Source organism: Passer domesticus, chromosome 10, assembly GCF_036417665.1.
Source record: "Passer domesticus isolate bPasDom1 chromosome 10, bPasDom1.hap1, whole genome shotgun sequence".
Classification (NCBI taxonomy): Eukaryota; Metazoa; Chordata; class Aves; order Passeriformes; family Passeridae; genus Passer; species Passer domesticus.
In genome coordinates, this window is record NC_087483.1 from 19,513,652 (window position 1) to 19,536,976 (window position 23,325).

General features: G+C 36.7%; 1 protein-coding gene and 1 long non-coding RNA gene across 14 annotated transcripts in view; one reads left to right on the top strand and one right to left on the bottom strand.

The window, feature by feature from the left end:
• Positions 1–23,325, top strand: part of PDE1A (phosphodiesterase 1A) — a 198,916-nt gene that overhangs the window by 159,117 nt on the left and 16,474 nt on the right. For all 12 annotated transcript variants that reach the window (XM_064434262.1, XM_064434263.1, XM_064434261.1 and 9 more), the window contains 7 exons: positions 4,339–4,439; positions 6,981–7,106; positions 12,999–13,100; positions 13,220–13,340; positions 17,142–17,223; positions 18,501–18,621; positions 20,360–20,544. In XM_064434262.1, the coding sequence (XP_064290332.1) occupies positions 4,339–4,439; positions 6,981–7,106; positions 12,999–13,100; positions 13,220–13,340; positions 17,142–17,223; positions 18,501–18,621; positions 20,360–20,544 (838 nt within the window). The remainder of the gene's footprint in view (positions 1–4,338; positions 4,440–6,980; positions 7,107–12,998; positions 13,101–13,219; positions 13,341–17,141; positions 17,224–18,500; positions 18,622–20,359; positions 20,545–23,325) is intronic.
• Positions 1,769–3,283, bottom strand: LOC135308795 (uncharacterized). 2 transcript variants are annotated; one of them, XR_010369167.1, is made up of 3 exons: positions 2,980–3,283; positions 2,438–2,526; positions 1,769–2,104 (listed from the first exon to the last, which is right to left on the bottom strand). It is a non-coding gene; the product is annotated as an uncharacterized LOC135308795 (long non-coding RNA). The 2 variants fall into 2 exon arrangements; XR_010369168.1 differs by having other exon boundaries at positions 1,769–2,134.

Sequence of the window (23,325 nt, forward strand, 5' to 3'; positions counted from 1 at the left end):
TGCCTTGAAATATCACAATATTTTAAATTATTTATTTGGGAACTGAAATGAATCTGTGCAAGCATTTTTATTTCTTAACACTTATCTTAAATTAAATACCAGCAGTGGAATTCTCCTCACTATCAGTTTGCTAGGCAAAAGTAAACACTGACTGAAAGAAAATGGAGATTGCTGTCAATGGCTTTTGGTAATTTTTCTTCTCTGTGAATGCAGATGCTTAAAAAATCCCAGCAAACCAAAAAACAAGCAACAAATGAAACAGCTGGGAAGAAATAGTGTCTGATTTCTGTTTGCAGAGCTGTGAAGCAATTCCAGAAGACTTTGGAAAGAAAAAATTTAGAACTGAGTCTGGGTGGTTTTGCTCCTATATATACAAAATAAATGACAGTTAATCACTTATGTTAAGCCTTTTCTCCCCTAAATGCACTTGGCTTCAGGGTGGGCAAGGAAAGGCCCCAGGCATTGCATGTTTTTATTCCACTGTTTGAAAGAAGTATTTTTCTTGTAAGTGTTTAAAACTATATTTTAACTCTAATGCTACTTTGTAAGTGAAGCCTGGAGTCTTCACTAGCCAAGATTCCTTTTCAGATTGAGAAGCTTTCTTAAGAAAGGACTTCCATATCAGACTGAAGCAGAGGCTAGACAGCTCTTGCCAAGAGGAGTGCAAACCAAAGTTGTTGTATACAATATTCACCTATCAAAATAATATTTTAGTAAAAGAAAATTCTTGAAGATATTAGATTAATTGCAAGAGTTAAGTGATATGAGCCATGTCTTTGTTGCAGGTGTACACCTGGATCAGGAACTTACCAGGAGGAAAATCCCTTTTTTAAAAAGGATTTTAAACATCCCTCTGGCTCATTGTATCTCCCCCTCTGCCCTTCAAAAGAACACCAACATTCAGATTTTCCTTGTGATGCCAGGACAAAGTTCCAGAGCTGTACTAGTAATTTTGGGATGTTTAGCCATTGCTTAAACCACTTTGAAAGACACTTTGTGTATCTCTGAACACTGAACAAAGGAATCTGCTTCATATTTGAATATCTGCTGTTTCACTGCATGCACATGAGTGTGAGAAATAACCAGCATGAGTACTAGCATCTTAACCTTCTAACTGCCTTAATCATGTGTCCAAATCACATTATTTGGACAACTATTTTCAAAAAAGTTTAGACTTTACTGCTGCAAAATCTCACTGATGTTGCAACACCACTACAAAATATTTCTATAAAATTAGTCCAGGTTTAATTCACATTTTAATTGCCAAATTATGATATTGAATTGTGATATTTCTCTGCCTGTGACAGGGGTGATTGGAACTAGATGATCGTTAAGGTCCCTTCTAACCCTAACCATTCTATGATTCTCTGGTGCTATGATACTGGAAAGTTCTTGGAAAGAAATCTAACTAGGACACCACTTAGTCAAGAGTGCCTTCAAACAGATGTACTTGCCAGGCAGAAGGAACATTTATGGAAATCAGTGTTTGAAAGAGGGCCTAGTGATTCTGCAGCTTGCAAAGTATTTCTCTCCCAAATGTCACTTGCAATTTGAGAAAGCATCAGTATCATGAAAATGTTCTATTTAACTTGCTGGATTTTTTTTTTCCTGTTGCTTGGTTAACCCTCCAGTACCGTACTCAATAACAATTTGGATTTTGCTTCTCAAGCCAACAGTTTTCAGACATGTTCATTGTAGTCCTTTGTTTAAACTCTGCTCTATTTTTAATACCTGGATAAGAGTAAATATAAAAAGATATAAAAATTCTAGGTCAAATTCCTGTGGTTTTTTGTTTGTTTGTGTTTTTATGTTTTTCCAGATTGGTTTGCAATTTGAGGTTTTTCTGCTTTCATTTTCTCTTAAGGACCTGGTACTAATTCCAAATCTTGCAGAGTTGCTATCTTCCTTATTTATTTCTGAAACACATACTGAAGCAAATGTTTCCAAAAGCTGGAGTTTAGGAAATCTTTTGCACAATTCCTGTTGTTGAGGTCATATGTTTTGTACCTTTTATAGGAAGCTGGAAAACGGCCGTATTTCCACATTTGCCAAAAAAATTTGGCCAATCAGAGTTTATGCTTCTCCACAAGCCCCTAGAGAGATTCTGGTGAAGAATAAGACTTATACAGAGCTGCTGTTAAAGAAATAAAATAATCATTATATTTTTCAAAATTTGCTGTCTATCTAAAGAAAGAAGACCCAGCCACCTCAGCTCAATGTGTTAGAATGTTAAGTATCACAGATGGCAGACAGTCTATTAACCTTCCCAAGAGACTAAATCCCAGATGATGCAACTGAAATGTATAAGTCAAGCTTGCATTTATGAAGTTTTCATCTTTATAAAGGTTTAAGAATCCAAGTCCCAGGGAATACATCTTGTAAAGAACTTTTGAGTCATCGATCATCTTCCCACCATCCCTTTTCTCCTCCCACGTACCTGTATTGCTCAAAGCAAAGGAAAAAATGCCTTTACTGCCAATAAGTGCATTGTGAGACTCCATTTCTTACTCAGTTTTTGATCCATCACTGTAAAAAAAAAAGTTTCAAACAGAACTCATGAGTTGAAATGTATCTATTTACATATAAGCAATACATAATACTTCCAGAGAAGACATAATTTATATTATCTATGACACCCACAAGACATAGTATCTTTCAGGAGGGAAGCAGTTTCAGCTCTTCTCAGTCTTGCAGACCCCCAGATACTTGTTTTTCCCTCTCCCTTTCAAAACACTCTTATTGACTGTCTCTGTAAGAGTATTTTTCTACTTCCTTAGAAATCCTTTAGCTAAAGTAGTTCTCTGGGTTTCTGATTTGATTACTGATCTCAATTTTGACTATACTAGTGTGTGTAGAATACTGCTCTTCTCTCTTACTGTATAAAGTCTCTGTCTAGACCATAAATATTGTCTGTGAGGAATGTTCTTCTGCTTATGAATGCATTGTCTAGCAACTACTTTACTTGCTACAAAAGCTGACCTTTGAAAAGGCATCTTAAAGAAAAATTTATGTTTAGCTTTTGTTACACTTTCTGTGTTTCTGTTCTGTTTGGTATGTTGAAAACATTGTGAGAGCCAGGACTGGTCATGGCCTGGTTTCTTGTGACACACAATATGATGAAGGTCATTGTTTCCATTTTTAGAACTGCTTACACTACATTCTCATTCCTCTGTCTGTGACCTTTCCAAACCTATACAGCTTCACCAACAGCCAGTGCTTGTTCCTCGGCGGCCCTGTTGTGTCACTGAATGACCTATTTAATTATTCTCACATTGCTAATGAATCTTGACTCTTTCCTTTCTTTTTCTTTGAAAGAAGAACTACTATTGGCAACTTTTATTACATCTGGCAATTTATGCATTTCATATCCATTCATGCACACACATGCACATTCGTATGTGCATATTGGGGTGCGTGAAGTTGAGATCATTCTTTGATCCTTTAGTACAGAAGCTTACTTGTACACCAAAACCATCTGAAATATGTGTGGAAATGCTTGACTAGCATTTGACTTAATCAGTCCTATGACTGTGGGGGTTAATTATCATATGATATTTCTGCCCCCATCTTTAGATGGAGTAAGTATTCTCCTCAAGGACTTTTTGTCATTCAAGAAATAGAACTTGAAATAAGATAACAGAGGTTATTTTACAAACTGTGCAATACAGAACAGCCTCATTTAGCAAGAGTTATAAAAGGGCTCAAAACTCCCGGGTCTGCATTATTTTGTATACATGACCTACATTACCTTTTGTTCTGTGTAACTGTATACTAGCCTTCTGCACTTTTTTTTTTTTTTTAATCAGTACAAAGTACGATAAAATTTAGAACAGAAAAATCTCCCATGGGCCTAATTTTAGTGCTATGTACACTGGTAAAATATAGATAATGCTAATTTTGTACCTTCAATTCATAATTAGCTGTACATATAGTTTACTAAAAGACAAACTATAACCTAAACTTCATATAAGGTTTTTTTAGATTAATATACAGTAATTTGGCAAGTGCCACATGTGAGCTAACAGAGTAGATACTCAAAGGAGTTACAAAGTGAACTGTGTAATTCTTTTGATAACTTCTTATATTTTTGGTTGCCAATATTTACTTTGCTAGTGACCGTAGGGATGTTAACTTGGTCTCAGAGAAATCATAAGTAAAAGGACTTACTTTATTGTATACTACTGAAGTGTTATGGATATATAGTCATCTGGAGTAAGAGAAAAGTTTATTTAAGTTGAAGGTAATGCATTGAAGGTAAAACATTTTCAGTACTGTAGGGTTTAACCTGAGTCAGGCTGTTACTGAAAATGTGACTATGATTTGTTTTTCATTTACCAGCACTGGCTCACAGAACTGGAAATTTTAGCAATGATCTTTGCAGCTGCCGTCCATGACTATGAACATACTGGGACCACAAACAATTTTCATATTCAGACAAGGTAAGTGATGTGGTCTCCTAAGAGTCATATCTGGAATTTGCAGTTTGTTCAGCTCATTGTTGAACTGTTTCATAACTCTTTCTAATAAAGCCAGGAAGCAGCCAGATCAGTCTTGGTTTTACAAATTGCTTCATCAACTTCTGTCCAGTTACTGGGATCAATCACATGGTCCAAAACTGTGGAAAAGTAATAAGATAGCTCCATAATGTCTGAAATAATGCCGTTTTGGAGCTGTTATGTCAAGAGAAAGTTTGAAAAGGTTCAGAACATGCAGAACATGGACTTGAAACCCACTCACCCCTCACTAAAATCCTGATACTACTGACTCAAAAACTTCTTCTACTGTATCCCCATAAAATGCCTCATCACTTACAGCAATGTGCTTACATTTTGTTTCACTTTTTTGTATTAAACTTAGAGGGTCCTGGTGCAGAGGGAGAAACTTTCAAGTACAGCTTTAGAAGTACCTACCATGAGCCATCTCCTAGCATGTTTGAAAGCAACTGCAGTAGATATGAAAAAGAAATCTAGAAAGGAATCCAGTGTGAAAGTTAGGCTAGCTGTGTTCTCCTGCAGGTCCAGCATGTCATTCTAGCTGTTATTCCTGTGCAACAGCATACAGTTCTCTCCCTTAAAATACTTCCATCTTATCAAAGAAAAATCCCTGCCAATCCATTACTGAGTGAAAAATGGTACATCTGATACTTCACCTAGTACAAACCATCTTATTCTTCTCTTACACTAAGCCATAGGGTTTGTTTAGTATCCTTAGTTGAGGAGTTTGCTTTAGCTGCTCTTTAAAAAAAAAAAAATCACCATAGCACCGGCATAGTCTAACAAAACAGCTCAGTGCTAGCAATATGATTACTTTGGACATAAACATCCTCACACTCACTTATATGGATCAATTGCCCAATGATTACATTTAAATTAAATCTATAACATAGTTTTTCTCCAATATGTGGCTTTTAATGATGAAAAATGCTAGATTTGCAGCTGAAATAAGGACACAATTCTTTTGTCCTTCAACGTAGTCTGGCTAAAAATAAACTTCAGTTTGTAGTTCCAAGTTTATATTAATTTTCTATTTTTGTCCATAATATTTTGCTATGAAGTCCTGCAAGAGTGGAAAAAGAATTAAGCTGATAGCCTTTGAATTTTACTCAGGCATACTTGAAAACAGGTATTTGTTATGTGATATAACTCGTTCTTCTCTCCTTGTGTAACTTGGCCTTGAAGTGACATCCCAGAATTCCAAGTGTTTCTTGCCGGAGGAAAATTGATGGAATGGCTGCCAAAATCATAGCAAATCTTAGCACTGCTTAAACATAGTCATAAGTAGCTATGTTGATCAAAATGTGCTTCATAAACATATGTGATTGGCATAACACAGATTTTCCCATGATTTTAATTAGATTATGGATGTAAACATATTGATTATTTAGGCTGGCTATGGTTTGTTTCCTCTAAATAATGTTTCCAATCCTATTTTAATTATTTACGTTCCTTGGTTCCATACATGACAATATATACTGTTGCTCAACAGAACAAGAGGTTGAATTTATCTTATTAATGTCAGAGTAAGCAGCACTGCTAAATCAATGCACCTTTCTTCTAGTACAGACTTGTCACTGGAGCAAATTGAAATATTCAGGAATAGTTTTATCAGAACACAATTGCAGCAGAGAGGTGATTCCTGAGATTGCCTGGCAGGTTAGATCAGGTCTTGGGGAAACAAATTCCCCAAGAATTAATGATGTTTGAAGCTAAGTGTGATAAATCCACACTGCATCAAAATTTGTGAATGTCTCAGTGTAATTTTGGAATTGCACATTAGTCTTTGATTATGAAGGAAGTGATACTATTAAGTTTGCTAACATTATGGTACAAGTCTGTCATTAGGAAGCATTTGAGTGTTTCCAAATTGCAGCTTAGCATCTCTACCATCCCACTGTGATGAAGCTCAAGGTTTCTCTGTTTTTCTTAGAAAAGATGGTGGCTGTTTAAAACATATGAAGGTGAAACTTTTTAATACCTTATTATTTACAGCATCTTCTCATAATGAGTAGCATGGGCCAAAGCACATCTCTCAGAGCAGGGGAGTAACTTCTTAATACCCATGCTCTGTGTGGAGCCCCACTGTTGGTGCACACATTGCATTTTAAATGGTTGTATCATGTAAGTGTACTCTTGTAGGCTAATTTGAAAATTTGATGCCCTGTGATCCTGTCTGCAGTCAAGAAACTCAAAGATCTCACGAGTTTTTGCCAGTTAGATAATATCAATAAAACATCACACATTTTAAAATATGACTTTCCCACAAACAGTGTATGCAATGGTATAATGATAATTTTTAATGCATTTAAGATGGAAAATTTATCAGTATTTGACGCAGTAGGAGCAAATAAACATTGTTTGATATATCTATCTCTATATATGTACATATAGTCAATATTTCTCACAGACAGCACATAGTCCCACCTTTCCCACTGCCATCACTGGAACACTATTACAAAATCTGCCTCTTTTTTCCCACACTAGGTCAGATGTTGCTATATTGTACAACGATCGTTCTGTTCTTGAAAATCATCATGTAAGTGCTGCTTATAGACTCATGCAGGAAGAAGAGATGAACATCCTGGCTAATCTAAACAAAGATGATTGGAGGTAAGACTTGCTGTGACATTCAAAAATATTCCCAGTATTTAAAAATAATAACCACCAGGCCTTCCCTGTGGAGTCTATTTTAAGAAATCAAATTACAGGATGTTGACAGTGGAAAGAGTGATGGATGAGGGAAGGATGCTGTGGTGTTAAGCAGTACTCTTTGGGAGATTCTGTATAATTTTCCAAATGAGGTTGTGCATTTATGAGGCACAGTTCTAGAGTGCGTGGACAGAGTCTCAGGTGAAATAGGTCTTTAGGAAAACCACAATGCTGCCTGAGCTGGGTTGCCTTTGTCCAGCATAACCAGTGGGTTGAAATCACAGTGCAGAGTCACACTCTGCTGCCAACTTAAGCACTGCTGCTCCTGGGATCTCAGCGTAGTCACGTCTTGGTTAAGCATTAAAAAATGAATTGTGTGGACTGTCCAAAAATAACAAAGGCCCAGAAGTGCTACAGAGCGCTTTTCTTTTTCTTCTTAATTTTAGTGTAATTCCTGAAGAAAATTTGATTAGCTGAAAGAATAAGTATCATAATTGATATATCTCAAATAATAAGACCTGTAAGGCTAAAATTCAATTGTTAGAGTAAGACGTTCTCCATTATTAAAAAGGAAATGTTATCTTTATATATCATTGATGGATACATATTGTATTTAAAACATGAGTCTTCTCTGTTTCTGTAAACACAGATATTATTGAGCAGCTCCAAAAAAACCCTTGCAGACAGGTGGACTGTGAAGTTCAGAGAAATATATTCTCCTAGGGGAAAGTCTCTCACTGTGAATGATGCTACCATGAATAACAAAGCTAAACTCTGCTTTATTTGTATTTTCACAAAATTATACATTTATGAAGGAATATGTGAATATCAGATCATATTTTGTTTAGATGTATATTTACAGATGGACTGTTTTACATGGTAGATTTACATGATTTTACTTATTTACATGATGAGAAAACTCCTAAATAAAGGATTTATTGAATGTGAGTCTGCTGGCCCTTCTGGGTTTCAATTAATTATTATTCTGTACCTATTTTAAAAAATACTTTAAAAATCTATAATTCCTAAATTTAATACAAAGTGAGAGAGGAAGCATACAATTTTTAGTTCTCTTAAAACAATTTTTCTCAGAGGATACTCATTTAGATTTAGTTATCAGAAGGTTTGTGTTGTACGTTTAATTCTGAAGAAATTTACTCCAGAAGTAATTTGTAAACTTCATTGATAACTGTCTACACACCTAGATTTTCAATGCCAACAAGACCTAGCCTTGCTCATCTTGAAACTATTTTGGGCCTGATAGTTTTTGGGCTGATAGGTCTCTGTGACCCTGTTTTTACTTGTCCTAGCTATTGAGTATGGAGAAAATTATTGTGCCAGTATACAGCCATCAGAAACTCATATTCTTTTAAAACCATAAATTTAGAGGGAAAATTATTTTCAAATCTTCAGACATGTTGCCTTGAGTATTTTTTTTTTAAGTGGTATTGTTTAATATTTCATCCTACCAGAAGATGCTTCCAAGTAGAAAGGGGCTGAAATTCTTCAGCTGAACTTCAATCCAGGAGCATTCCAAGGCTGGCTTGAAAACACTTGTGTTCATCCCTAGTCCTGTCCTCTTCATCACTGGAGACCACCATAAATCAGTGTAGTGTGGGAATCCCTGCAGCAGCATACAGTGGCTCCAGCTGATAGAAATCTGGCTGCCAGCTAGTACAGTTTATCCCAGTCATTCCCTTCTGTTATGCCATGAGGCAAAGGGTGCTAGGATGAAACCCAAATATTTGCGACTGGAAAGCAGGACCTGTGATTTCCAGGTTGTGATGTTCTTATACACTGCTCTGCTGGACTGCAAACTAAAGAAAGGGGGGAATATGATAAGCTCTCTTCACATTTCTGAAGCACACTCTTCTCTGCATAGATTGGGCAGGTTCTCCCACAGTTCTTTGTCCTGTTCAGTTGTGGACCGTTTTGTCTAAATTTTGTTGCATTTTATTTCTCCATGGTTTTTGAACCTGTGATAAACTACCACATTCTTTGGGAACTTGTACAATCACACACTGGCTCTGTTTACAATTCCTTTTCAATCTCTTCTCACTGTAACCCGATTATGTTTTCCTAGAAGATCTTTAGTTTTGCAAATTTTGTTTGTATAGAGTACAGAGATTCTTCTATATGCAGCCAGTTTGAAGCTGGTGAGCTTTGGCAGCCAGAGAAAAGAAAAATTTATCACCTTTTTTGGTATATTCAGTGAAATGTAGAAGAAATGTATGAATTGATTAATAAGCTCAAGAATCTGAACTAGGACATTCAGTTCCATGTTTTGTCACTTAGCTCAGCAATTACACTCTGTTCTTTGAAGCAAGCAGTAAATTCCAAAGTGCCTGTCTGTGCCAACCTGCACAACCTGTTGCAGTGTGATACTTCAATGTAGAGGGTCAGTCATGGAAATGACAGTTTCCTGGGATTCATTTCTAATATCCAGAAATTCCTGTTACCCTGTCGTTTCATTGGTGCAATGATGGATCTGGTAGCCACTTAACAGAGACAATTTTCTTATTATTACTGGAGTGAGCTTCTTGGATCTATACTGAAATTCATGCTGTTAAACTAACAGTTTTGAAGGTTGCACTGAATCAAGTTGGCAGTAAATTGAAATGATAATCTGTTCAACTTTTCAATGTACTTCCTGGCACTGATTAATTTCTTTACTTCTGTCATATCTATTTTCTTTAGTTGCAGCAATTTCATTTTTCAAAAATTTAACACTGCTGACTATTTAAACTGAGGTTCTGCTAATTATTCTAGCAAAATGAAGTAAAATGACTGAAATTACTTTATAGTATTCAATTTTCTCTTCTACATGTTAACTTTAGAAAGATAAATGTGCTAATAAACTGCCAGCTTCAATTAAGTTTGAAACAGACTTCTGGTCTGAGCTGGGGAACACTGCCAGCATTCTGAGGATGATGTCCTTTGTGGATAATGCATGTGACAGTCATAGCAATTTTTCAGTCTTTTCTAGACTCAGAAAATTTGTTCCAGTCTTTGATATAGTTTTGTTTCTTTCACTTACTGCCCTTATATAAAGAGGGATCCTTGTTTGTCCCCCTTTCTCCTTTGCTTTAGCAGGTTCCCAGTGTTCCAGCACCCCATGCGTGATGCCATTGTAGGTGGTGGGGCAGTATTAATGTCTCAAACCACCCCAGTCATAAGGCATACAGTGATACACTGCCTGATTATCCAAAAAAAGAGACAAATAAAACAGTATGTGTTATCTATAATGGAGAATTAACAACATTCTCTCACAAAGTCCCTTGACATTCTTCTGTCTAAGGATTCCTATAACTTGAAGATGAGGCTTATATGTTCAGTTCTCACCTTGCTTTTGCTTATCTTGGTCTGTTCCTCCATTTTTGATTAGTTTCCAGATGACTAAATGTCTTTGTCATGGACAAATCCAGGTAAAGCTAGTTTCTATTTATTGGCTAACTACTTTTTCAAGAAATTCATGTGTCACTCCTTGTCTCTTTATTACATTGTTCATGTAATTTTTTCACATAGTCTCACATATATGTTTTTTTACAGCATCCTACCTGTAGGACTTGTGGCTGTGAAGGGTTGAGAAAGGATGCCAGCACAGAGCAGGACAATTTACTTAAGTGGAGATGGTAGACTCAAACCCAAACTCAAATCTTCTGATACTGGGCTTGAAAGATTGCCATGTGCCACGTGAATACTGTTACCACTCCCTTCATAGTATGACAATATCTGTGCGTCTTTTTGAGTGGTTGCAGGTACCTGCATTATCCTAAGGCTCGTAGCTGGGGACTGCCTAATGGGGGCTGGGAGAGATTTCTGTCCAGGAGTCACCTATGAGACCAGCTGAGGTCTCCCATGATGTGGAAATTGAGACAGTCTTTTTTACCTGCGAAGCAATTTGGTAACGGGATCAGCCCAAGATTAACCTTCTGTGCAATGAGAGCAGGTGAAGCATTTGTAGCTCCAGTAGAGCTTTACCTACCATTTCCCCATCGGGTTTCAATTTTCTATCCTCTGATTGTTGTGGATATGGGCATAGGCAGTTAGTTAACAACTGCAGGAGTCTCTCTTTGGCTGTTAAGCAGATTTTTAGCGGCCTGAAATCTTCAGGAGTGTGTGACAGGACAGTGCTATAGTGTTTGATCCTTATTCAGATGTTGTAGGTAAGAATTAAGGGGTTTTTTTTCTGCTGCCATGACAATATGAATAAACTGAAACTGTGGTTTTGCTTTTCTGTGTGTGTCTTGCCTAGTAGGGGTGAGGTATCTTGTGAGTAGGGGTGAACTTATTTCTGATTACTCTGAAAATTTCAAATATTGAATGTTCCCAAGAAAATCTCCCATGCAAAGGAGAACTGATAATTATCTCAGTCTTAAAAACAACAGGGTTTAGCAATGCAGAGCCCTCAATACGCTTGTAATGTTAGCTGGGCTTTTTGTTTTGTTTCCTTGGGGTTTTTTATTTTGCTTTTATTTTTTAATGGTTTTGACTATTTTTGAAGGGTAAACTTTCAAAGCAATGTGGAGGCGGAACAGTTGGGATGCAAAATAATTAGTATCTTATTATGAGGTCAGATAAAGTAAGGCATTTTCTAAACACAAGTTGCTATGGCTGCATATTATTGAGTAGAAGTGAGAGCATTGAGTATCCAGCTACATTAAAGCAAATCAGGAATATATACATAAAAATCAGTGACAAATATCTGCTTAAATATGTAATTAATTTGGATCAAAAGAAGTCTTGATAGTCTTTATAACAAAATAGTCTAAGAGCCTTAAAAAGACCTGCAAATTACCTCTTTAAAGCATAGTCCTTTGAAAAAAAAAACTGCTTGTTTTTTGCTTTACTTAAATCAAAGGTATGAATGCCATATGAAAGATCAGTGAGAACGACTAAAGTAGGATTTTTCTGTTTTGTTTGATACCTGGACGTCCTTCAGATTGGGGGTGTGCTCATGAAGATATGTGGTACATAATGAAAGGTTTAATGTGGTAAATTCCCCATATACATATAAGCACCACGTGTCCTCCTAGGCCATTTAAAAGCATATAAATAAAGACCCACTAGAGTCCTACATGACCTATATATGATCCTTCTACATCAAGAAGACAAGTAATCATTGTTGACAAAATTAATTAAATTTTCTATTTACAATCAGAATAAAGTTTCTTACATGATTTAGGTTTTATTAGTTTCGTATACTAGAATGCTGGACAAGGCAACAACTCTAATCATAATAGCAAGACAGAGATAAATTATTAATCCCAAACTTGTTCTGATTCATTAAATAGGTATTACAATATTTTTGAAATGAAAGGTAGTTTGTCATAATGATCTTATATTGGTGTAAAGTTGCTAGTATTTCAGATGTAATACCTCTTGCTCTTCTGAGTGTTTCCACAGCCTTCTTTGTAGGCTTAGCACACTCTTCACTAATATGAGGGCATTAAAAATGTACCCTATGTACTCTGTTTTGTGGTGGTAAGCCCAGAGAACAACTTGTTTTTTGAATACTCTACTGCTGGAAAAAATAAGGAATGACTTATAATGGGTGAGAGAACTGCATGTAATATTAGTTTATGCACTGGAAATAGGATTTACAAAATAGTGTGACTCTGAAATAATGACTGCAGAGGTACAGTGGTATTTTCTGAGGTATGTTGCTTTCACAGAATCCCTTTAGGATACAATGTTCAAGATGTTAATAATTTATTTAAATGCTTTTTAAAATGTAATAAAACCCATGATGTTGTTTTGAAAGTTATAAATTAACAAATACTGCTTAAACAACTGTACCATACATAGAATAAATGAATTTTAATCAGTCATTTTGCTTTTAATTATTCTTAGGGAGTTGCGTAGCTTGGTCATTGAGATGGTCTTGTCTACAGACATGTCGGGTCATTTCCAACAAATTAAAACAATGCGACACACTCTGCAGCAGGCACAGGGGTAGGTGATTTTCCATTTTCTTCATTATCTGCAGTCTTTCAATGAGCTCATATTCAAGAAAAGAATTTAAATAGCTGCTTTTGTTTTGAGATAATTGGAGCATGTCCTTGAATTGACAGGGTAGACAAAGCCAAAGCCATGTCTTTGATTCTACATGCAGCAGACATAAGCCATCCAGCAAAATCCTGGGAGCTGCACTACCGGTGGACCATGGCCCTGATGGAAGAATTTTTTCGACAGGTGCTGTTTTTAAAATCCTTTCATAAATCTAGCTCAGGAATCAATGGTTACACAATTTAATATTTTCTTAAGTCTACCAGCAAGGTTGCTGTTGGTTGTGATTGACAGGCATAGTCAGTAGTATATATTCTTTATTCTTCATGCATACCACTGACATTGATTCAACTTTTATGTGTGAATAAGACAAAATGGTTATAGTTCTCTATCTATTTCAGCTGATATCAGTATTCTGAGTGTTGTAGTGGGTTTTTTTCCCTTTCAATTATAATATAACTTGTCAAGCTGTTTTCATTCTGTAGACAGAGATTTATATATGCTTTGAATTATAAAGAAGCACCAGAAGGGTAGGATGAGAGAAAATAGGAAGAATTCATGTTCAGCAGAGAAGGCAAAAAGTTATCTCCGTTCCACATTTCAGAAAGTCCTTCTAATTCTTTTCCTTGCTAGTATTTGCCATGCATATGCCACATAGATCTGAAGGTGTTGCTTTCATAACAGCCTGATCCAAAGCCAGAGATTAGACAATACCATCCTGTTAATGCTGTGACCGTATACCCTAAAGCAAAAATGAAGACACACCATTGTGAAAACCTTTTTATTTCTGTGAGGTACTGAATTCCAAGAGAAAACCCAGTAGATGGTGTCACTGCTGTCATTTTTTGACTCACAGGTCAGCAGGTGATAGAAAAAACCGTTTTTCTAGAGGAAAAATACTTGACCTGCAATCAATATTTGTGACCATGCACATTGTCAGCATAACGTTACTGAAGTAAAATTGATAATCAAAGTCCAGTTTAGGTGTGCCAATTTCTAGAGTTATGCACAGATTTTAAATCAGGGAACACTTTATGTCTTGTTCATCTTGATCGTCTTAATTTTGCTATATGTTGACATTTCCAAATCAGAAGGGTCACACTGGAAAAAGAGACCAGAGAATAAAAGAGAAAGTATGTGAAACCATGAGGTTGTTAGACCCCTCTGCCACATAAAGTTCCTGCTCAGGTCCTGGAGATTCTTCACATGAATTCTCAGTAGGGAGCATTGGGCATCCTTGACTCTAGACTTTGCACTGGGGAGGCAGACTGGAGAAATGGTGCCTTAATATAAATAGTGAATGGATTGAGTTTCATGGAAATAATGAGCAGTCATGAATTTGTGTCTGCTTCTGTCAAGGGAAATTTTGAGGATTTTGAACTTGAGAGCAAAAAGGAGGAGCAGATTGCCCAAGAAAAGGGTCATAAAATCACCAACTGTAATAACATTTAAGACACAGATAGACAGACTAGACAGGGCCCTTGGGACAGTGAGGCAATGTGTCCAGCCAAGTGGAGGTAGCATTAGCAGTGAACAGTACCACACTGCTCACTGAATGCATAGGACCAGCTAATGTTTTAGTTATTCCTTCATCCAGTCATTACAAGAAGTAACTGGATCCCAAAGAAGCTGCTCAAAAACTTGAGAAGGCATTTAATTAACAATAGCAAGTGAAAGTGTATATGTGTATGCAACTCAGCAGTGTGAAATACCAAAGTCTTCCAGGCTGCAGGGGAGTGTACCAGAAACAGAATTCTTTCCATGTACTGCTAAGGACAATGTGTGTGGAGCAGTTCCAGCCCTTTTAAAGTCTGATGAAGTGTCAGCACATATATAAATGCACTGAGCAGTGCAGACACAGTAGGTCTCCTGCTTCCTGGATGCACTGGCTTGTTGGGCATCCTCTGGTCTGTTATCTGAGCCTGTGTGATAGAAATCTCCAGGACTTCCAAATCCATGCCAGCCAAGATGAAGTAGTCCAAATGATATGAAACCCCTTAATTCCTCCTCTTTTCTTTAAAGATTCAACTATTTCTGTGCTTTGTGGGAAAAGCAGTAGATTCTGAAAGAAGCTGATGCAAATCCAATGCTTTCACAGGCAGCTTTCAAAGTAGTGAGCACCAGCAAAAAAATGAACATTCACCTTGACAAAAACTTTGTCAACTGCAGCTAATGCTTAAAATATGTGCCAGTGTTAACTTCAGGAAAGAAAGCCCAACAACACTTTAATAGCAACAGCTAGAGAAAGTATATTGAAATACCAAGGAAAATCTTAGTTACTTGTTTAAAATAGAAATACAGCCACCCATCTCAAATCCTTAAAAGTAAAGAAATACATTATTCCAGTAACTCAAAGAAATACCACAGTGCCTATAGCACTCTACTCTGAGTCTGAATAGATCCAGAGACATTAAAAGACAGTTAAAGTGAATCCATGGCCTGGACAAGGAATTATTTTACTGTTTGATTTGTATCTTGGTTTTAGATCTCATTAAATTCTAACGACTGGTTTAAATATCAGTTCTGTGTCCTTTATTACAATTTACAAGTATTCTTAGATTTAAATGACACTTAAGCATTAATTAATATTATGTTGATTGCAAAGTAATTCATAATTGGGGTAAAGAGCAACTTGAAAATGAAAAAAAATTGAACTCATTCATTATTAGTGTGTAATTTTCTCTTTTTTAATACCTTTAGATGAGAAGATTACAAAAATTAATACTACTTTAGAAATCCTATATTCAACCACGGCTGAACAGCTAGAACTACCCGACTTTATATGATATTACAATCTGGCTCCTGTATTTACATGGAGATGCCACTCCCACTGCTTCTAGTAGCAAGTGTTCATGTGTTCTTCCATGCTCTGAGTTCAAATTATTAACACTTCAGTATAAAATTTAATGGCCTTAGTAATAAAACTCTCCACTTTCACATGAAATTCAATCTGTGAGTTGCATCTGTTTCTGTGGCTGGATTGGTCTTACTGCTTTTATGGTTCTAAACCTTTCCCAAATATACTTCAGTGACACATGAAAAAAAAGAGTAAGGAAGGTGCCCCCTTCATCCATCAGTTTATGTTTTCCCAGTTTTCCTTGGGAGAATGATGTTCATGCAGTGTTTTCATGCATGTATGTTCATGCAGTGCTCTGCACTGAATTATAATCTAACAGCACTCTCCGTGACAAATATATAGGTTCATTTGACTTGCAAGGCTAGGTTTTCCTATATCTATAATGTCAGTGCTTCTGGCAGCCAGATTTGTCCAGCAACACCAATTATGACCTCCTTTGAAGGATGTCCTTTTTTTTTTTTTGTGTCACTGCACTTTTCTTTTGAGGTTTTGCAAATCAGTTGGTCTATCATGCTGAAAATGGAGCTACACCCTCCTGTCTGTTAAAACCTTTGCAACAAAAAAGACTCTTCTAATCTGCTAAGTGCTGAAAAAATTTCAGAGCTAGGATGCACAAATCATCCTTGTAATGAAACTGAATTTGTATTTTTTGTGACTTCAGCAGCAGAGAGACATGCCTGCTAGTGAGAATAAGTTCAAGTCAGTTCATACACTTGACATGAGTAAATCCATTGAAGGATTTTTACATGCTGGACGAACCAGTGTAATAGAAGGAAACACTCAGCATTTGGCACACTACTACAAACATGTCTAAGTATCTCTAGTCCCATTACATCTGGATAAGCAGAACTAAATTGGGAATACAAGGACTTCATATATTTTAAATCTCATTGGCAGATGCCTTCTGTTGAGGAGAACTTGCAGTAAGCTTCTTTACACAAAAGTTGCCAAAAGCAAGTCAGAATTTAGACTCTTAATCAAAATTTAAAGATTTGTCTCTGACATGTTTTTATTCAGGAATATAAATTAATGAAGTGTTCTTGAATAAATACTAAGAATATTCAGATTCCTTTGTCTTTCTGTCCCTCCATCAAATATATGCTTATAATATTGAACATTGTTGTTTACAGGGAGACAAGGAGGCTGCTTTAGGTCTTCAATTTTCCCCACTTTGTGACCGCAAGTCCACTTTGGTAGCTCAGTCTCAAATAGGTAATGAAAAACTATGTTTTTCTTTTTTTTTTTTTTTGTCTGTGTAGGAGCATGTAAATTCACAAGGATTTTTAATTTACCCATTTTGAATTTTAAATGTTCAAAATTCCATCATATGGAAGGTATTTCTTTGCACCTATCTGCTCACCAAACTCCTGTGCTTTTGCAGCAGAATGGTGCTGGTCTCAAAAGAACATGATGTCATTTCACCATATGTGAGGGAGGGGTAGGAGAGGGATTAACCAAAACACTGGACATGAGCCCAGCTTCTACTGTACACACTTTAGTGTCTGGCAGATCATGTCCTCAAACTGCTTATCTCTTGCTTAGGAACTCGCAGGTCTCTCTCCATTATAATCTGAAAGTACCAGTTTGTAGATGCATCTCAACTCAAAGCTAATTAAGAAATCAGCCCTCTGGACTGCAAGTAAGCCTGTCAGTGTCTCAGGGTCAAACTACAGAGGGTCAAGCCTCCCTGGCTCAGTCACTTTTTGGTATCCTTTATTCCATTTCACTGGGAGTTTGAAGCCAATATGCTTGAGCATCCTATCTACTGGAGGAGAGAAGCTGGATTCTAGATTGACTCCTGTTGCTCATCTTCATGCTGTGTTGCATGCTTAGAGCAGGAAGACATCTGGAAATCCATTGCTAGCTCATGTTTTAACATATCTTTTTTTCTGTTAAGTGCTCAGTGGAGAATAATGCTTCATTCTCTCACTGTGTCATTCCATACCATGATGAGCACTTTAGAATGTAAAAGACATTGTTCAGAGCTGACATCTCAGAACTGTGGGATGAATGCTGTCTCCTAAGGATATTACTTGTTCTCTTCACTGATTTGACAGAACCCTCCTACACACTGTGAAATAACACTTTACCTCCACAGAATAATAAACAGCAATTTGAAATATTAACTCCTTGCCAAGAAACTCCGAATAGTAAAAGAGACAGCATGGCTTGTAGCACTCTGGCTCAACAGTAGCTTCCCTTCTATTCAATAATTAATACTCATTTCAAATGGTAGGTGTCTTCAGCAGTACATAAAATTTACAAGGAAAAAGAATGAAAAGCTGTAATTATTAATATCTACTTATATCTACACATCTTCAGGTGTTTTTTGTTTCAATTGTGCTCTTTTCTTCAAGATTATACTAGCGGTATTTAGTGTATTGAATTGGGACTGCAGTTAGAAAATCAGCCCAATAGCAAGTATTCATTTTTAGATTTGAGACTTGTGGAAATATAAAACCTGATTTTTCTCTCTTTTTCTTCTTTAGGTTTCATTGATTTCATAGTAGAGCCAACATTTTCTCTTCTTACTGATTCAATGGAGAAAATTGTTATGCCTCTTATAGAGGAAGCAACAAAATCTGAAAGTCCTTCATTTGGGACCCCCAGGTATGAATACACTGCTTTGTTATTGAACTAACATAAGCTCACATAGTGATCATAATAATGTGATTCTCAGAGTGATCTCGGTTATTTGAAGCTGGGGAGGTAACAAACAGCTGTGCAGCATTGCCACCCTGTGGGGCTGCGTTGTATTTGCAAGGTGCTATTTTGCCCCATTGACTGAACAATTGTACATATAAAAAGGCAAAATCGCAGTAATCATCAGAATAAACACATAAAAACCATGAAATTTATTTCTACAATTTTAAACATAATATTTCCAATAGGCTATTGAAATTCCCGTACCTATAAGGCAAAGTAGCTACAACAGTGTAATTTGAGTGTAATTTAAGTGGCTTCTTGCTGAAAGCATTGTTGAATAACTAGATACTGCCTTTACAAATACTGCCTCTGTTATAATATTTTTATTTCATTTTAAAACTGTAATTTGAGCTTTCACAGAGGTTACTAAATGATAACTCTGCAAGGCAATTTTTCATTTGCTGGGCATCAGTTAGATTTCAGTAACAAAAGGGTGAACCTAGCACTTTCCTATGCTTTGCTAACTAGAAGCAAGTAGGACTTACTAGAAGTAGATATTTATGATGGAGTTCTTAGTGTTTTGGGGAACAGTGCTAAAATAAGGTATTACTGATAACAAATTTGTTTACATCCTCCTTCACAAATGAGTGATTAGCAGCTGCTAATGATTAGCAGCTTCAGGCTTCATTTTTGGCTGATGTTCATGACTGAATGACAAATGAAAAAGAGTCTTATGATCGAGCAAAAATTCCTCATGTGAGATGGAGGATAAATGGAATTTTTCTTTGCATAGAATCAAGTGCCACACTTCTGAGGAGAGTGGAGAGCCTGTAGCACAATACAGAAAAGTCTGAGCCAGAGAATTGCACACACACATGAGATGCTGCCTGGAAAACACTAGAATTGTGGCCTATTCTTTCCATTTCTTTCCCATTCAACATCTCTGGAGCACATGGAAATTACAGTTAACTCTTCTTGTGAAGTTCTTGTTGGCATATTCACTGCAATTATTTTCTGATTAATGGAAACTCATTTGTATGTATATTAACATCTGTCTTTGGTATCAGTGAGATAAACCATGCAGCAAAGTTGAATAAACAAAATCTATTAAGATATGAGTACCTGCACAAGGTTGGAAATAGGTCTTATTTTTTTTAATTCTAATGAAAAAAGGGCATTCATTCTTTTTTTTTTACCACCATATACAGATATGGATAATTTCACTTCTGCTTACATGTAGATGTAAAATAGCTGCAGTCTCTAATTAGTGGGTGTTAAAGCTACTCAAATCTTGCTTTGACTACACTTGAAGCTTTGTAACTTGAAGAGAATTTTCAGCTCAAGCAAAACTTACCTGTCATATAGGTCATGTCTTCCTTTTTTTTTAAATGAGTCAAAAAATAATGATCAGATGTCTTCCCTGTGAGACCCAAAGGTACCATTCACCATTCAAAAGCACAGCTAAGAAGCTGCTCAAAAAAGGCTGCATAAACATTCTTTTAAGAATTAAATTGCAAGTAAAGTATTTTCATCTGTCACATTTTTTTTCAAGGATCTCCTGGAAAACGGTCATCTTAGGCATGCTCGGGTAAAAACTATTTTTTCAAGTTAGTTCCTAAGCAACTTGATTGACATGAACTGTTTGTGTATTATTAAATTTGCCTGACTGTGTTTATAATTTGGGGTTTTTTGCCTTGTCCAGCCAAAATAGTTTGGGAGCAGTAAGCAACGCTGAAGCACAGAGACGACCTGGGTTTAAAAGTACAGGGGATGGAGGGACTCACACAGAAAATTCTCTAGCAACTGTAGACCTAAGGGCCTTCAAGGACAACTTGATGAAGATCATTCAAGCAAACAAAGAAAGATGGAAAGAATTGGCAGCAGAAGGTATGATATGTTAAGATAGAATGTTTTTATAGGTTACTCTCTAAGAACTCACCTACATTCATTTTTTAATTTCTATCAACCTGTAAAAAGGCATAGTTGTCTTGTACTCATATATTTTATGTCTTAATGTTTGTTTTAGATACTCCTGTTTTGCTCTCCCAGGAGGTCTAATGATGTGTAGGTGGTTAGGGGATGGGAGTAAATCATATAGCCTGTGCAATAAGGCTCTGTGCTGCGCAGCTTATCTTTAGAGGTCTGGTTTAGAAATGTGCATTCTTGCACTTCTAATTGTAACTGATACTGACATCTGCTTTAAATGCCAAAATCAACAATTCAAAGTGGTGTGTTCTACCACATTTCTTCAGAAATGTGAAAGTTTTACTTTGCTATTAGAAATGCTATTTGTTCCCCACTGTATAGAATAAAATTCTGTATTGCAGGCTTCTTGGGATTATGCTGTAGGCAATTATTTAAATGACCCAGTGGATCTAAAGATTTGGGCAATCACTGCATGCATTAGGCCCAAGCAAGCCAAAAGTGACTCTTCATTTGCCAGTAGATAGTTAAGAAAGCCAAACCTGCACAGAGTATCTCAGTTCATAAGCCATACCTGAAAATTACCTGAAATTACAGTTACCTGAGTGAAATGTTTTTCAATCACCTGAGTGATAATTGTTGAGAAGATCAAGCTTCAATCTTGCTTAAGTGAATGACATTTGGGAATATTTTGTCCACAGTCTGTGTTATTTCCTAGTAAGTACCTGGAATATTTTAGCATAGCATTTCACTGCAGAGACTGGTCTTGCTGTACATGACCCGACACTGACAGCTGGGAATGATATCCTGGAACCCAGTGCCAGCTTTGTTTTTCATCCCATCATCCAAATCAATGTCTTTTTTCCCAAAGAGGTGTCAGACAAGACAGAAAAAGAGTGCTGAACAGTGATATAATCTAATTTAGTGCTAAATTGCAAATGAATATTCTCGTTAGGAGGATATTAAGAGTAAGCTTCCATACATCCTTTGTGACAAAGGTTTGAAAGAGTGAGATGGAAGAGGCATCTGAGGAGAGGATTCCATTAATATTGTCTCTTCTTCCTGAGAAGCTTTATATAATCAAATGCTTGCTTTGGTGTTGCCCAACTAATAATGGCTGCTCAAAAGGGAAAAATTGCTAATTTGCAGATGGTCACAGAAGACCATCAGAGTGCTCAAGGCCACTTAGCTACAGCCTGCAGAAATCAAGCAGCCCTGAGCTGGTGACAGGAAAGTTCCTGCAATGTGGTGTAATGGAGAACTTGTTGTCTGGAAGTTTGCCATTTCCAGTTAGACAGAACTAACCAGTTTGATTCTGTGCATCAACTTTTTGGTATGCTCTTCTGGAGGGGTACAGTGCTATCAAAGGGCACTGTTTCCACTTCATTCCCAGGGCTTTGTTGTGTTCTATAAATTACTGATATATTTAGCCCAGTTTTACTGGACTGCTGACAGGCATTGAAAACACAAAGCTACTTGCAGCAACAGATTTAAAAATTACTTTGGATAAGTTTGCAGTCAGTATCAATGTAAGACCCAGCAAAATCCAGGAAACTCTGGGCATGCTTCCTACTCTGACAACCAGAGATGTTAATGTTAAAGGCTCGATGGATTTTGTTGAGGTTGTGGTTGTCCTAACCTCCTTTTCTTCCATCAACTTGAGTAATGAAGCATGTCTAAGTACTTCCTGAACAGAACTATGGAATTGCAGTAAAACATACATTAGGGAAGCTGATGAGTAAGTGAAAATAGCTGGGGTTGGGGCCAGCGCCTGATGAACAATATTGTCTCTTTGTGGTTGTGGCTGAATCTGTTTTTTGAACTACTCTGTGAGGAAAAGATTTATAGAAATCTGCTGCCACAAAGAGGCTACTTGCAGCAATATCTGCAGTTGACTGGAGCATGGCATAGAGACCTTCAGGGTGCCAGTTTAGCCTGTAGAGGAAACCTGGTGAATAATACAAATACTTTTGAGTACACATTTATATTTTATTAGTAAACAGATAGTAAGGTGTTTTTATTAATTAACAGCTGTGGGGTGGATTATATAGGTTTTTTGGAAATTGTCTTTTCCATTCATTTGGAAGGGAATGTCTGCATCCACAGTCCGTATGTCGGCCCTGAAGACTGCTGTAAAAGAGTTTTTTTATTAAGTAACAATAGCTTTCTGTAGAGAACTTTCTGAGGTAGCACGTAATCCTTGCCACTAAATGGAAAAGGGAGTCTCCTCGGCTGGTCTAGTATATCTGCTCTGAAGCTGTATCCTGCAAAGGCTGAAAATCCTTAATCAGGCAAAATGAACATCTAGTAAAGAATAAAAATACGGCAATACATCCCCCTTCCCTTTAAATTATTTGACTAAGCTTGTATGTTAATAACCTGAGCCCTTGAACTTGAGATTATTAGTCTCATCTTGTCTAGATCTCGTGCTACCTTCTCTGACTCCATGCTTAATGAAAAATCTTTAGGCTGCTTTGGGCATGTGTATGAAGTTGTGTTTTATCTGTATGTTAGTAGGAGCATGTACTGAGAGGTGTCAGAAAAATCACTGCCAGGTGAAAGTAGTGCTGTCATTGTTCCTAGCTAAATAATTTGTGACAAGTCACAAATTGCTGAATGCACTGAGGAGGTCACATGTATGAGGACCATGTTGTGGTAGTAAACAGGTTGGCTCAGTGCAGATCTTCAAACACGCTTCCTGAGCTGACTATGACAAACAGAGCTTGTGCTGTTAAAAGAACCATC